The sequence below is a fragment of the Manduca sexta genome, chromosome 15 (assembly GCF_014839805.1).
Source record: "Manduca sexta isolate Smith_Timp_Sample1 chromosome 15, JHU_Msex_v1.0, whole genome shotgun sequence".
Taxonomy (NCBI): Eukaryota; Metazoa; Arthropoda; class Insecta; order Lepidoptera; family Sphingidae; genus Manduca; species Manduca sexta.
This window is the reverse complement of record NC_051129.1, coordinates 1,417,304-1,434,438: the sequence shown is the minus strand read 5'-3', so window position 1 is coordinate 1,434,438 and position 17,135 is coordinate 1,417,304. Positions and strand designations below refer to the sequence as shown.

The 17,135-nt window shown below is 36.0% G+C and overlaps 1 protein-coding gene across 1 annotated transcript in view; it reads left to right on the top strand.

The window, feature by feature from the left end:
- The window catches only part of LOC115449543, a 185,390-nt gene that overhangs the window by 129,182 nt on the left and 39,073 nt on the right, over positions 1 to 17,135 (top strand). Inside the window, exon 3 of the mRNA XM_037438959.1 lies at positions 82 to 496. Coding sequence (XP_037294856.1) covers positions 82 to 496 — 415 coding nt within the window. The remainder of the gene's footprint in view (positions 1 to 81; positions 497 to 17,135) is intronic.

Sequence of the window (17,135 nt, the reverse complement as noted above, 5' to 3'; positions counted from 1 at the left end):
CGGTGAGCAAAATATGGTTTCAAAACTGTTACATAAACTTAAATTCTACCAAGTTTAATAAAAGTTCATTTTTCTTTGCAGTTCAACTCCAGTACGAAGACGTGATGCTTCGAGACTACGTGCTCCACTCCGTGGTCAACAACTTCATCAGAGGCAACTTCACCCCCACCAGCCTCGCCGAACGGCCCTGCAGGGAAGACGCCCCGCTCCCCTACTTCCTCCCGAAGCACAGACCTGAACGCTCCAAGCATTTCAAAAAGCACAGTGATTATAGGACGTTTGATGGGTTTAGGAGTGAGTCCAGCTACTACTTCAAACCGAAGTACCGTAGTTTTAGAGATGAGAGGTCTGTGAGGAGAAGCGTGAGGTATCGGAGGAGGTACCTCCCTGCGAGAATGGTGAGCGGGCCCCTGGAGGGGAGGCCGGGGGTGACGCTGCAGTGGAGCCTGACGGATGCCGTGCATCTCGACAGTGAGGAGACTAGTGTTGTTTTTAGGTAAGTTTTTAATACAACATTTTATCTTTTTATAACGTGTTTCAGGCCTTATATTGATGGATTTATATTTTATACGAACCGAAGCGTTTTCGACCGTACCACGTTTACCACACGTTCAAAACGCGTTGTCAGTTTTTAAAAACTTCGTGTGTGTTCGTATTCCTGAAAATGCAATACAACAAAAAAGTGACAAAGGCGAATAATTTCTAATTTTAGAAACCATGAAATACAATATTAAACCCAACTAACACCATCATAGAGTTCAAAACTATAACTGCAGTAAAATTCAAATAGGTGTGCCGATTAAGGAGTGCCTTTATGCAAAGCTGTGCAGGCCCGCATGTCATTGGAATAATGGCTGCCAATGTTGGACGTCATTTGTGACAATAAAAGCTATGTTGCTTAGATTGTAGCCTTGTGAGTTGTTTAAGAGTTTATAATTCAGACAGGTTTTTGTTTATTGAGACAGCTAGATGACCTCATTGCACCTGGTAATATATGGAGTGGGGTCCAATAGAATGTCGACAAACGAGAAATGATTACCTCTTGTCAGTCGACATAATAATGCCGGCCTGTTGGAATCGAATATACACAGGCTGATCCTGGAACACGACATTTACGTGGGTCACTATGGCGGTTTTAACACCTCGTGTCAGGTGGCCGCTATCCGGGCGGACATAACATGTATCCTACCAACAACAATAGGCCTTGTAGGTTAGTACCTACAAGACTAGTGTATAACCTCCTCCTTATTTTGAAGTCGGTTAAAAACGTATTGTAACATAGTTACTGGTTACGATAAACGTGCAAAATCGTATTAAGTTATCGCCTAAAATAAAAATAACACATATTATTAAGCCCGACATAGATAAGGCACTCATTTTGTTTTAACACTAATATTCCGCCATTTTTTTTTATAAACATTTTCTATCAACGTACGTAGGTAACTTCAATCGACCCCTAATACTGGTAAATGCATATTTTCCAATTCAGTACAGACTACATAGTACCTTAATCTTTTACCATAAGGGTTATAATCTCTGTGACTACGTGGAAGTTCCAGTTAAAGACCAGCGCCAGACACCTCTTGCCTGGCATTTATTTATTTATTTAAGGTATGGAGGACTTACAGACCTAAATAACAGACTTAACTTACAGACCTATACAATCCTAAGTAACACTAAACTGGTTGACCGATAGCCATTAACAAGCCTTCACTTATAGTTATCATAGCTAAAACTTATGCTGAACTGGTGACTGCAACAGTATCATTGGATGCACGTTGACTAAACCCTTGTTTTGTACTGTTTTTGTACCTTGTTAAAAATCTATGTGAAAGTCCCAATACATTGTGCGAATAAATGTTTCTTTCTTAGCTGCTCATGATAGGTGTCAAAACCTATGCCGTCTAGAAAGTTCCAGAACATTCCGATAAAGCATTACGTCACGCGTCGCTTACATAGCACACTGGTCTACTCTGAATAGGTATGAATGCGTCATTTACTCCATTCAGACGCGGTTTAAAACGGCTGCGTGACAGAGACAAATTATCATTTGTGCCGTTCGACCAACATGTTAGCGAACAAATAGTAAGGATGGACTCGATTTGTGTATGAAATGGAATTTATTTATTGATGATATAGGTATTTATTAGGTTACTGGCTTTTGCTCGCTGCTTCGCCCGCGTGAAGGAGTTTTGTGGGATAGAAAGTCACCTATAACCTTCCCAGAGTTTTAAACTATCTTTATACCAAATTTCATAAAAATACATTCAGTAGATATTGTGAAAATTGATCACATACAGACAAGACAGTTTTTTGCCACTTTATTTTACAATATGTATAAATGACAAGACAATATGATAAAAATAAATCAAAATATCAACTGTTGACATATTGAATTGTATCACCATACACTTCCCATTCAAGCCTCGAGAGGCTCATGAAAAATGGAGCGGCAAACGAAATTCGTGACAAGGCGTGCTGCAATATTTATATAGTACAGTTACGTGGGCCACTATAGCGGGTTTTAACAGCTTGTGCACGGTGGTCACTATCCGAGCGGATATAGAATATATCCCAACACCAACAAATTCTATCCATGAGCTATTTTTTTACTCTCATTTTAAATGCTAGCTAGCCTGGATCTTACTACTACCTTCTACCTTACTAATTACATATCACACGATTCCAAGCCTTCTTCATTGAAAATCTATTTATATAAAAATGAATACCTATTCCCCTTGGTCACGCCATCACGCGTGAACGGCTGGACCGATTTCACTATTTTTTTTTATTGTGTTCGTCGTTGTCAGGAGAAGGTTCTTGTGAAAGAAAAATTTAAAAAATTGCGCAGAAAATTAGAAAATTTAAGAGAACTTAACGAAAATATTATTTTTATATAACTGTCAATTGTTTGAAATTACTGTCAGCGATTGACAGAATGCGCGCTGCAAATTCATAGTTAAGACGGGGCAATGTCTGTCGGGTCAACTAGTATCGAATATAAATAACAATGGAACTATGAATTACTATCTTTTAAAAATTTTTACCAATATGAAAAGAATGAATTTTGCTACAGAGGTAAAAATTAATAAAAGACATTGTAACAGTGAGAGAGCGAAATATTAATATTATTTCTGTTAACTATAATTAAATAAAAAGAAAGTTTTAGTAGAGTAAGCCACTAGTACATCTGTTACAGTGGATAATCCAGAAATTTCTTCAAAATATTAAGCACAAAGTTAAATTAACACATTTGTTCTCAACACTAACTGAAGTAATAAAACGCAAGTCTGGAACAGAGTTAATTATAACAACAAAATACAAAGCTTTTAGTATGTTTTATTATGTCTGGATTCACCCTGGCGTATTTAATCCCCTAAAATTGCAGCTGTTTCCTGCATTTAACAGTTTTGCTCGTAAACTCTTACGAAGCAACCCTAGTATATCTTTTTTTTTTAAAAATAGGGGCTACCTGATTATTTTAGTCCTGAGCGTTCAACATAGCCATGTGTCGCGTGAAGTTATTTAGACATTGTACTGATAGGACTCTCATATGTGAGAGTCCGCCTGGGTGGGTGCCGCAACGGCTTTTTCTGCCGCCAAGCTGCAGTGTGTGTTCCGGTTTGAAGAACATTGTAGCCATTGTAACTACTGGACATATTAGGACTCAACATCTCATGTCTCAGGATGGCGAGCGCAGTGGATACCAAACAATACTTTGTTATTCAAGGTGCTGGATGGTGTATCTACTGTTTATAGGCGATCGTATCACTTACCATCAGGCGAACTCGTCATTCAAAATGAATAATAATTAAAAGAACAATTGAATAATAAACTTACCATTCTAAATAGTGAATTGTTGAAAAGTGAATAAACATATAATTGAATAGCTTTGAAATTCGAATGTTATATTACGCTCTTTAGACGGGACATTTTGAAACAATAGTTTCCAAAAACAATTGTGACTGTTATAGGTTAAGCCAGATTAAATATTTAGTTACAGGTATTGTTAGGTGCCTTTAACCTCTGCGTGCAGTGGATGTTGAGGAGACTGTACCTTTAAGTGTACCTTTTATTAACCAACTTCCAAGAAAAGATACAATTAATTCGTTTGTATTGTCTTTAATGTGTTTACGCCAATTGCTCCTAGATTTGAGAGCCGATTTATGTGATTCCCTTTTTATTTAGTAAAACAAGATCGCTACGAGGTCTTACTACTTTATCAGATTTCTAAAAAAATCGCATAATAATGCTTGATTACGTCTTGACTAAACTGCTCTTAAACTTTTAACCAGTGCTAAACTTTTTCTTACTCAAAAACTTGCACTACAAAAACAAAAACCATGAATAAATTACCAAGCAACACATAGTGAACTTTACTTCAGAGCAAATTACAATTATCGAAATCCATTTTTGATAAGAATCACAGTACTCCGTCTTTACAATACTATTTAACATCAAAACACAAATTTATACGAGCAACTGTAAGTCAAAATCCGCCATTTTGCCTCTTAAGTAAGTTTAAACTAGGAACCGGTGATAGTTTTGACAGCTATTTAAACAATTCTTAATCACCTCTTAACGACACAAGTTTATAATTGAGACTGTATATCAGCGTATCTTTTTTTTTCATTACATCTTGATCTTGATCTTGCGGGGGGATCCAGGAAAATTTGTCTCGATTTATATTAAAGAACTAAGATGTTGGCTTGACTTCACATATCAATGTAGGTTGATAATATTTTAAGAAGTTCAACGACTGTTACGTGTAAATACTTGCATATTCTGGGCAAAATGGTAAAAATTGAGCTCCACTGGAAGCAGCTAAATTTTGGAAGAGGTCTATGAGAACAAAATTTAAGAACTTCTGCACTAGACCTAACAGACCAGCATTACAATTGCAATCTACGACTTTCGTTGTTCTCGATTCATCGTCCTCATTCTGAAAAGTTAAAAGAAAATGTCAAAAAACAATACAGTTGTTTGAAAGATTAAAAACGGACATATTTTAAACCGCTCAAAGGTTTCTTTCGCGGCTTAATGACTCCCATTTCACAACGGGAATCGACGATTTTCAAGATACTGTTCTTGAATGCGGTTTGATACAAACAGAAATATTTGGAAGAATGAAAGAAATATTTACTACAGAGGTAGAAAAAGAGAATAAAGGAACAAAAAAAAAACGTATCTAGTTAGATAAGCGGCGATAGCCTACTTGGTTGTAGAACGGACTGCCGAGACGAATGTCCGCAGGTTCAAAACCCAAGAGCACAAATCTGCGACTTTTCTAAAATCATGTATGTATTCTTTGTGAATTATCACCTGCTTTAACGGCGAGGAAAAACATCGTGAGAAAACCTGCATACCTGGGAAATTCTCTATAGGAATTTTGAGAATGTGTGAAGTCTAACAATTCGCACTAGGCCAGCGTGGTGGACTAAGGCCTAATCCTTCTCAGTAGTAGTGGCCATTCCCAGCATTGGGTCAGTATTTAATAAAGGCCTGATATTATTATTATATCTAGGTAGATATTAAAAGAGTTTCACACCCACACCATGATAAGGTAACTAAGTTAGCATTCGCCATTTTGAAGAAAGTCTACAAATACAGTGCTGTTTAGTGGTCACATTTAACATGGCTTTATTTCAATATTTAAAATAAAATAATAAACAAGAATACTAGGAGCATACTATTGCCGTTAATTATCAAAATAAGGCATAAGTGTATTCATGATATAGAATTAAAGTCTGTCTCCGGGATAAAATTAGCCTCTACCAAGAATAATAGAGCTTATTCGAAAAGAATTTCTATATCCGATCAAAAGTTTCGGAATTATCCTCGACATACAAACTTTCTCTGTTTAAATTAGTACTTTGGATAATTACTCCGTCGTATTTCGTTATAAATTGATATATTATTTCCCATTCCGTAGTAATGCTAGGGACGGAGTACAATGAAGCGACCTCAATTTAAAAATTTCCAAGAAACTACAATGAAATAATTGGATTTGTAAAATTAGAAATACCAAGAAATGTGCGAGCACATCACTCTTTCCTCGATTGAGAAGTTACCTGGAAACCGTAATATTCGTGCAAAGAAACTTGTAATAGATAATATAATAAGTCAGACGTCGACCAATTTGAGTGTTAAGTGTTATTAAAAATATTCAGATTCCACAAACCCAACTGTTATAAATGTGAAAGACTTTTGAATGTTTTTATATGAATGTATCTTAATGATTTCTTATGTTTAGGCCAATGTTAGACATTAAAATAAAACTATTTTACGGATTTTATCACGGTTTTTATTTTATAATTTTCTCCCGACGTTTCAAAGACTGAAAATTTCGTAGTCACGGGTCGGCCTCACGAAGGCTGCAAAGTCTTCGAAACGTCCAGAAAACATTAATCCGTCAGTAGATTTTGAGAAAATCAGACAGATAGCTTTTGGGGAGTTTGTTTTATAATGTGTATAGATATTACTACTGGGAGATTAACTTCACGGGAAATAATAGAGTTTTTAATAGACAACAATGACGTCATACAGTGTTTCAGTGACTTTAATAGTAGGTAAGACTTCTGACGCAGGCGAAGCCGCGAGAAACACCTAGTAAACAAACAAAAATTATGTACCCATTAGAAAAAGAAGACAATGTAATACCAACATTCGTTTTCCTTAACAAAACCACTTTGTCGCCTTTATAAATAAAACATCACCCCTAACAAACATTCGAATCCCATTTCAACTGAGAATCCAATATAAATTGGTCGAGACTTCGAGCCCCATTTTACATCTGGGTTCAACTCGACTCGAGTAATCGGCAATCAATAATCGGTTTTGTCGCGGTCACTACACCCCTTCGAATGCTTATTTTCATTACCATACCTTTTTATTGCTATGTCGAGCAGTTTTATGTATGGAAAAGTGCCGGTAATGATTTGCCATTATTTCATGTTATGTCTTAGCGAGTGTAATGTTTGGAATATGGAATTATTATGTACTTTGTTTAGAACACGGCGATAGTTGGGTGTGGAACGGACTGCCGAGATGAATGTTGGCAGGTTCAAAGCCTAAAGGCACACAACTCTGACATTTCTAAAATTATATGTGTATTCTTTGTGAATTGTCGCTTGCTTTAACGGTGAAGGAAAACATCGTGAGCAAAGCTTCATACCTGAGAAATTCTTAAAACAATTTTGAGGGTGTGTGAAATCTATCAATCCGCGCTAGGTAAGCGTGGTGGACTAAGGCCTAATCCCTCTCAGTTGTAGAGAAGGCCCGAGCCTAGCAGTAGGACAGTATATAATACAGGGGCGATATTATTTTTCTATGTTTGGAATTATTATGTTGCATGAAGTATGTGTCTGCGCTATTCTTTATTACAATTAAGCATTAAGTGAGCGACCTTCTACAATAACCATTCAATTTAATACAATATAGGATGTGTTTCTAGCCGCCAAGGACCTCCGTTCCGACACGCGTGCCGTCAAACATGGAATGGATAGATTGTTAGTACGCTCATTCCTAATCGATGATGTCTCCATCCTCCCTCAGTGGCCGTCTTCAGCCGAGGTTCGTAACCCGTTAGTATGTTGCCCTCAGCATGGTCACTTAATTTTCAACGGTTGCGAGCGTCTTAAACGCTTAGCCAAAAGTACGGTGTTTGTATAAGTCGACCCTTGACAGGCTAACAAACGTATGTCAAGTAAAAAAAAATTGTATATGCTGTTAAATAGCTAGGAAAGACGTCAATCTAGTACTTCGAACTTTACACTCAAATGGATAGAATTCATGATGCCTTATATAAATAACTATCTGCAGACTTAACTTTGGCCCGTCCGCATCATGCAACCCGGCCTATAAGCCGAGATTCAGTCATGATACAAATTATAATAATAATAACTTTTATTACAGCAATAACATGATCAAACACAGAAATTAAAGATTGTTAGGTTGTTAGGTGAGCGCTTTAGACGCTCGCAACCCTTGAAAATTAAATACATCCTGTTAAAAATATGCGCCAAAAGAAAATTCTTCTTAGCGATAAAAACAGATGTTACCTGAAACTGAGAAATTAAAACTATTTCAAGGTGAAAAACTTTAGTTAGTAACACGATAAAGTTTAAAAGGCTTTTTTTAGTTGTTACTTCCAATTTCACGCAGACAGGCAGGCAGGCTTATAACTAAAACATTAAATTCACGAATAAATTAAAGTAAAGGTTATCCCAAATTAGTTTCAAACTTGTAATAAAAATGACAACTCCAATGTTAATTAAAAATGGCGCACGTCTAGTTTGTTCTCGAAACTTTTAATATATTATCATAATATTATTGGCAAATTGACATGCACTCTTTTTAGTAACGAACCTAACTGACACTAGGTTTCTCGCGGCTTTACCCGCTTCGAAAAGCTTTTCGGCTACATAAGTTCCTATACTGTATATCAGCGCCATCTATTAAAAAAAACAAACATAAAAAAAATCCATTATTTCCCATGGAAGCAAATTACCGAGACCAAAAGTAGCCTATGTGTTAATATAAGATGTGATCTACCCGTATGCCAGATTCATTTAAATACGTTTAGAGGTTCCTGCGTTTACTTCTAACAAACAGTGTTTACCTGACTACGAACTGCGACTGAGATTTTAAGATGGAAAAACTCAATCACAATTAAAATACAAATATACTAAATCCATAAATTATATAATATTAAATCATAATTCTTTCCTGGGACTATTTAGTTGTTAATTTACACTATTGTAGGATATATTTTATATCCGCCCGAATAGCGACCACCGTACACAAGGTGTTAAAACCCACCATAATAGCCCACGTGTGTCGCGCTCCGGGATCAGCCTGTGTATATCCGGTTCCAACAGGCCGGCATAACTGTGTCTACTGTTGAGGCATAATCATCTCTCGTTAGTCGACTTTCTATTGGACCCAACTCCACTTACCATCAGGTGCAGTATCACTTTGCAGTATCTGTATAAAAAAACACTTAAAAGCAATTGCACCTACATAATAATACATTTTAATTTAAGTTATTCTTGATCGTGTGTAACCGTCCTAATATCAATATCCAGTTATGAGGCGCAAAAACTTATTTCTCAGAAAAGGAATATTAAGGAAGTCGGGGTAACACGTGCTTTAAATTCCAACGAAATTATTCTTTTGACGGTTGGATGGTTTGGTGTGATTGTTTTCGCTTGAACATTTTTTCATAAGGAATTTTATTAAGAGACGTTTTTTGTGCCGTTTTGGCAAACGTTTCGTTATTTTCAATTTCAAAAAAAGGAGGTTCCTCATTCGACGTGTATTTTTTTTTTATTTTTTACCTCAGAGGTCAGTCATATATTAATCGATTTGTAAAATTCTTTGAAATAATATAATTTTTCAAAATTTTAAACAAAAAATTTGTCTTAAACATTCGCATAAACATAAGAGAGACGAGAGATAGTAACTATCTTTCGGCAGTCGACAGAATTATGTTGGTCTGTTAGAACTGGATATACACAGACTGATCCCAGATCGCGGCATACTTATGTGTGCTAATATGGCGGGTTTTCCAACATTGTATTCGCCCGGTAAGCGACTACTGTAAACAAACATCCTACTATCCCCTTCGAGGCAATTCTTGTGCACTCGGTCTTCACACAGAATGCACGCCCATGCACGGGGAGACGTTTATCGCGGCCCTAGACACACAGTTAAGTGTGTATACCTCATGGTTGCCAATTCACATTGAGGCCTATAAAGGCTCGCGAACAGTTCCTAGCCTTCTCCCCTCCCATTCTAAGAGGCTTCCTTGTCCTTCTCTCACACTTCCTTCTCAGCTGTCTCCTCCCATCATTCCTCCAGAACCCTGCACTTGCTAAGTCGCGGGATTCCAGTGTCCCATTCACGGGTTTCCCCCGGTGTTGATTGCGGAGTCCAATACCCAAAAAAAAACATCCTTCTATCAATTATTGGCTGAATAAAAAACCTTGTACAACTTAAATCTAAAAAAATCTATCTGACAATTTCGTGTTTTTTCTGAGATACAGGTTATTCGCACCGTTCAATTTCCTAAATCCATTTGTCATACCCTTTTTATGCCGTATCTACCCGATGAGGGCTGGGGAAAGGTTACCGCTTGATTTATCGCCTAACAAATTCTGATTTGAATGGGTTTATTAAAATTTGTTTATTTTAAAATTTGAAAAATGTTCTTTAATAACATCACTGTACGATGTAAAATAATTTTAGCTTAATGGCGGATAGAGTAGAGTGGGTATATAGTGTTATATGTATAATTTTATTTATTTCATTATTGTAAAAATCTAATGATTTTTATTAAACAGTTCGTTTTGATTGATTCCCTTCTAACCGAATTTCGGCCACGGCGGCTAATATTAACGGAGATTATCCAAGTACGCAGGAGATATTATGTGCACAAGTGTGTGCACAATATATAGGTGCACTCTCTGTTCCTTTATTCTTAGTTTGGTGAGACGGTAATCCAACATGACCGGAGAGGGATCTTGCCGTAAGCGATACGACCTCCATAATAGAAACACCATCCAACACCTTGATTAACAGAGTATTGTTTTGTATTCCACTGCGCTCGCCATCCTGAGACAAGAGATGTTAAGTCTTATTATGTCCACACGCTACAATGTCCTTTAAACCGGAACACAACAGTGGCAAACTCTATCAATGATAAAGAATAGCAATACAAATAAACCGCCCAATAAACGATCCATAAATCGATTCCCGATCACCAGAGCTGTGTAAATTGCCATGGGCGTGCCCCCCGTTATGGATCCGATAAAAATATGACCCCCATTTGACAGTGTGAATAATTTATGGCATTCTCATTAGTATCCGTTGCGGGCACGCTTTATAACCTCTAGAAATCAATATACGGATGGCCATTCGTGCCGCGTTCACTCTACGTGAGCTCGATGGGCTAGTGACTGAATTGGTTCAGTTGTAGCAGGGCTGTGAAATTTATGATGCTGGTGTATATCTAATTAATATTTTTGTGATTTTATTTTGAAATTATACAATTAATATTAGTTTTCCAACCTTAATATTAAATTTTTGTTTTTTTTTTTTATATGTGCATGCCAAAGTGGCCCTGCCGCACCTGATGGTAAATGGAGTGGGGTCCAATGGAATGTCGACTGACAAGAGATGATTACACCCAAGTGAACATAATTATACGGGCCTGTGTTCTTGAAGTAAGACATCTTTCGAAAGTGAAGACTAAAAAATCGTGACAAAACCTTTCTTTACTTCAATAACAGAAGTACAGTTGTAAGAATTGCGTTTCTGCCTAACCCTTCCATAAAATCGTGAGCTTAAGTTGTTTCCACTTAAAAGTATATCTTTTTTCACAATTTAACATTTGTTTTCCCACGAAATTATTTAATAAAATTTCCGCAAATGGCTGTCAGAACGGGACGAAGATCCGCTATTCGACACGTATCAAGCTCTGACTTTAAAGTATTTATATCAACAATATTTTCGCGTACAAAATCGATAGCCGACCGACATAAGTAATTTAAAACAAAAATAGTTAAAAGCAAAACTCAAATATTTTATGCAGCAAAAGCAACACAAAATACAGCAATATGAGTGAAATATCGCACAAACAGAAACGTTAAACAGCAAACATTTTCAAATTTAATGTCTATAATACTACTAGGGTTGGCAGGATGGAGATATTTATTTTTTAATTTATAAAAAACGTAGTTTTAGTTTTTTTTTATGGGCAAAGGTATGTGGACGGCAAAAGATCAATATCACAATGATTATGAACTTCCATGATAGACAAATTATTGATGATTCTAAAAATTCTGAACTTAAGAGGGCATTGTTTCGATCTTCCTGCACACTTATCTTAAAAATACCATAAATAAGCTATATTACTGTACCGCATCGAATTTATATAACACTGTGGAATGTTAACATACTATCCCAGCTGGTTTACTTCCTAGTCACTTTGAGCCAAAGAGCCTACCTGGAGGTGAGCACTTTTTTCAAGCCATTTTAAAATCAGGACAAGTCATAGAACTTGGGGAACATCGATGTACGGAGTTCATCCCAAAGTTTTTACGATTATACCTCTTAGACACTAAGACCAGTACGAATTCAAAAATTATTGTGTTAATTTAAAAAAATATTGTGTTAAGTTAAATGTTGTGGCAACCCTAGCCCATCTGCTGGCCACTAATGCGCTGAAATGTGATCTATTTGTATGAAAAACGACATTTTCCAAGCCAAGCAAATATAAGTAACGAAATATTGAAATTCTGAAGGAATTTTACATGACTTTGCAGTTTCAAGTAATGTACGCAGGTTGACCTAGCGTGAGGAACATTACGCTAATGAGTAACGTAAAGGCTACTTTTCTACCATAATATTCTGAATTATTAATGTAATCATTAGATATTGTACAAGTACAGTCCGCCACAAAAGCAGCTAAAAACTTCTAAAACTATAATTTCATCTACATATTTACTTCGTTCAAAAATATACATTTTTCTATATCTAAAATTAAATTAAGCCTTTGATGTATATTTTACGAAAGAAAAAGTTATTGTTGGTACGAACACATTCAAAGGCAACTTTAATTTTAAATTTGATCATATAATTTCGTTGCTGACTGTGCGCATACTTTCTTAGCCATGCACGTGTGTTCCTACATTAGTTTAATTATTTTGTATTATAAAACTTAATATGAAAGTAGTAACTTATCAAGATGGAAAGCGCAGTTCATTGTCCCGCAGGACTTTCTGATCGTTGTTACTTGTTATTTATTGGCAGTCAAGCAGCAACTTACGAAAGAGATCTACCATTTTATTCTGTTATTTATTTGCTAACAGAAAGCTAGAGACAGAAACCTATGGAAAAATATAGAGAAGACCTTTACCCTATAAGATGCGTTCTCATTTATATTTAAATTAAAATTATTATATCGATTTATTAAAAATTCAAAAAAATGAAAACACTAAACACATTATAAATTCAATGGTAATAATTAAAATCTAGACTATACAAAAAAAATGCATAAACGTAATATAAAATATAAATTTAAAACTGCACGAACAAACAAAAAATGAGAAACAGATGCTTATTTATTATTATTTATTCGCTATAAATTGTAAACAAAATATAACGTACAGTATAAATTCTTATCAACGAATTTCTACTTCAAAGGTGACCATTTCAGTTTCGGTGCGCAAGCGAAATTGTAAAACGCAATAAAACCTTTTTGTTTTATTAAATACGATTCGTGACCGCCATATTGTTTCATTTGACGTTGCAGTTTCTCATAAAAACATTCGGACAATTTTATTTTGAATTTATTGTAGTCGGTATTTCTAAAATCTACGAGTATTTGTGTTGCAAGCTTTATTTATATTAAATAGAGCTGTATAGAATACAAATATTATACGTTTGTATTAATTTATTTTCTGCCATAGTTAAAAACTTCTTATAGTTTCGAGGTTTATTTTTTTGTAATTCAAATTTCGAATAAAAATTTACAAGCTAGCATTGTAATTTAAAATTTGAAAAATGAACAGAGAATCTATAGCTTTTGATACATTATCACACCACTTCTGAGTACATGGGCAATTCAAATAAACCATGTCACTCACTTTCTGCTTATAGTGATAAAAACACAGAAAATTTGAGTAGCGTGTATTCTCTGGCCGAAATGAAACAGTAATACACATCGTTAATACAATATTTTTTAACAGCACTCTATCGTAAAAAGGTGTTTCATACTTAATGTATCGGGATAACGAGCGAAATACAAAACTTTGCTTTAAAGTTTCGCGTTGTGTCGTTAGTTGCTACAGTGTATAGTTAGGTATGTATAACAAAGCAAAGTATTAAGGGAACCCCACACAACATAGTACTAATAATATCCATAAATGCGGTATGCAAATTGTTGTAATGATAATTACATTTTACTTAAGAAAAGGAATGGCAGGAATCGGGTATATGGACCCTTTGCCACTGTTGTAATATTAGCCGAGTAACTTGCCTCAACATTTAAAACAAATATGTAACTTACACAATAACTGGCATTAAATACTGTCAAGTAACTGTCATACACTAATACAATGCAGTAAAGGTCATTCAGTTTTTTCTATCTGTAGTCGCGTCAAGCTGGTGAAGTTAATTGCCTCACAGGATCTGTAATTGAATCTCCTTACCCTAAGGTACAAATGACAGCTTTTATAAAGAAAATCTCCTAGAAAACTAACTATCCATTGCTTTATATTCAACCTGTTTATCATTTTATATTTATTTTCATTGCAGTCAATTCGAAATCGGTAATTATTTTCCGTATTTTTTTTTTAAATAATAACGATCACTAAATGAAACAGTGTTAAAAAAAATGTGATAATTAAAAACAATGATTTGTAATGGAATAAAATAATACTTATTCATAATTGAATAATTGTGCAGCCTTCATGATAACGAGACAGACTGCGGTGTAGGTCGTCCAAAAAGTCAACGATACTTTTTTAATTATGAAACCTGAATTATTTTTACAAATTTAATAAAAATAAAACAATTTGCATTATTGTAGATAGTTTTTGTAACGATGGATGATCTACACCTTAGTCTGCCCCTTGACCTTGAATACTACAAACTCTTCGAAACGTCCAGAGAAAAGCACAATATAAAAATCAGTGTAAAATCCGAAAAAATGTTTTAATAAATAAAAATATTTTTTTCTTTAGGATACATTTCAAGTAAAGCAAATTTGTATATATAAATAGCTCAGTAATTAATGAAATAGTTCATTTTACTACTAGTAGCCAATATTTTATGTATATACCAGTCCTCAAAAGCTCAAAGGCAAGTAACTCTCCCGCGGCAAACACTAACCTGTACAAAAGGTCAGTCAAGCCCGTAATCTATCATTCCGACTTCAAGCGTAGGCAGTGGAAGTGATTACAGTATAAACTCAAGTGTACTATACAATTATTTACGCATTGTTCGAATTAATATCTACGGTTGAAAGACTTATTGACTTAATAATATAATATAATATCAGCCCTGTATTATATACTGTCCCAAAGTTGGGCTCGGCCCTCCTCTACTACTAAGAGGAATTAGGCCTTAGTCCACCACGCTGGCCTGGTGCCGATTGGTAGACTTCACACACTCTCGAAATTCCTATAGTGAACTTCTCAGGTATGCAGGTTTCCTCATGATGTTTTCCTTCACCGTTAAAGCTAGCGATAATTCACAAAGAATACATACATCATTTTTAGAAAAGTCAGAGGTGCCTTTGGGATTTTATCCTGCGGACATTCGTCTCGGCAGTCCGTTCCACAACCAACTAGACTATCGCCGCTTAGAAAAAAAATATATTAACTAGGTTAAAAGAACATAGAAAAAAGTGCTGATTTTATATATGTATGTAATTTCGTATCGCAAAAAATGTCGCCTAAGCAAATCAACCCTTCAACCGGCGATGTGTACAAACTTATCTTGATGTATATAATGTGGTGACTAAACTTTTTGTTCAAAGTTGTCCTATATTGTTGATATTTTGTATATCATATCCTCCCGCCTTTTATTCCCGAAGGGATAGGCAGAGGCGTAACTGGTGCAGCCACATTTCCTCGTGTGTATTTCGTCCTATGATGTGATAGGGGGTGAGCTCCGCCATATTGGGCACAAATTCCAGACTCCATACTGTTACTAGGTAGAGAAACCTCATATCATTTTTCCCGACCTAGTGTTCGAACTCGAGACTTCAGCACTGCAACCCCGACTACAACTACGCGGCGAGACAGTCAACATAAAAATCCGGTAATCAAATGTCCGAATATTTTTGACTACTTTGCCATTATTTTATGGCAAGATGAAATGAGACACGAGCTGGTATTTGGTCTGGTTTATTGTATGTACAAATGGTGCTTATATACTAATGTGGTACGTGACGTACATGAGTTAACACTTAACCGAGCATCTACATCAGGGGTGGCCAACCTGGTAAGACCCAAGATCTACTTTTCACTGATGATACTCTGTGCGATCTACCAAGCTACATACACCTTGGAATCTTATGAAACAACATAGTTCAGTACACAATTTATTATTATTTTGATTAAAAAATGATACAAGACGATGCGTGCAGCAGTTAATGATTAGGTATGTTGCGCGGTCTGTTCTACGTTTTTATATTTTTGCTTTGCCACGATCGACTGGACTTGTTGTCGTGATCGACTAGTCGATCGCGATTGACCGGTTGGCCACCCCTGATCTACATGATACTATGTGCGATGTGGTCGCTACAACTAACAACCCAGTAACATCACCGTAGCAACAAAAACTCGAACAGAACTAGCGAGGTCAAGCCATTGTCTGCTCAAGGTCGATTTGGGCAATCAATCACTCTGGTTTCATGGACAAGTGCGGTATTAGTTGTTGTGTTGTTACTACTTTGTTTATCCATACACGGATAATCATTTGAGTTTTCAAAATACATAGATATATAAAGAACTCTTAGGGGTTTGGCATTATGCAGGCAGCTTAACCTAAAAAAGCGGGGATAGCCTAGTCGGGAGCGGATTGCCGAGACGAATGTCCGCAGATTCAAATCCAAAGGCGGCGCACCTTTGACGTTTTAAAGTTATGTGAGTATTTATTGTGAATTATCGCTTTAATGGTGATTCCTTCACAAACTTCCTGCCCAGCAGTGGGACAGTATTTAATATACAGCTCATATTATTATTATTATTATATAGGCGACCAGCTATGAAACTAAACCAAATCATTTCTGCACCTGATGCTAACTGGTGTAGGGTCCAGATAGTGTTGTGGCTGGTAGTGGCTGATGAGTGACGATTAACCCTCGCCAGTCGACATAATTATATCGGCCATAAAGGCTCGCGGAACGCACTTACGCGGGCCACTATAGCGGGTTTTACACCTTGTATACAGTGGTCGCTATTCGGACGGGTATAAATGTCTTAACCCAGCATTTCCACATTGAAGATTAACAACGGCAGGTAGAAGAAGGTATGGAAGAAGGGAGGATAATGTGGCATACGCTCAGTTCTTTATGTATGTTACAGAAACAATGTAGTTTTGTGAGCGGTGGCCGGACTAGTCAT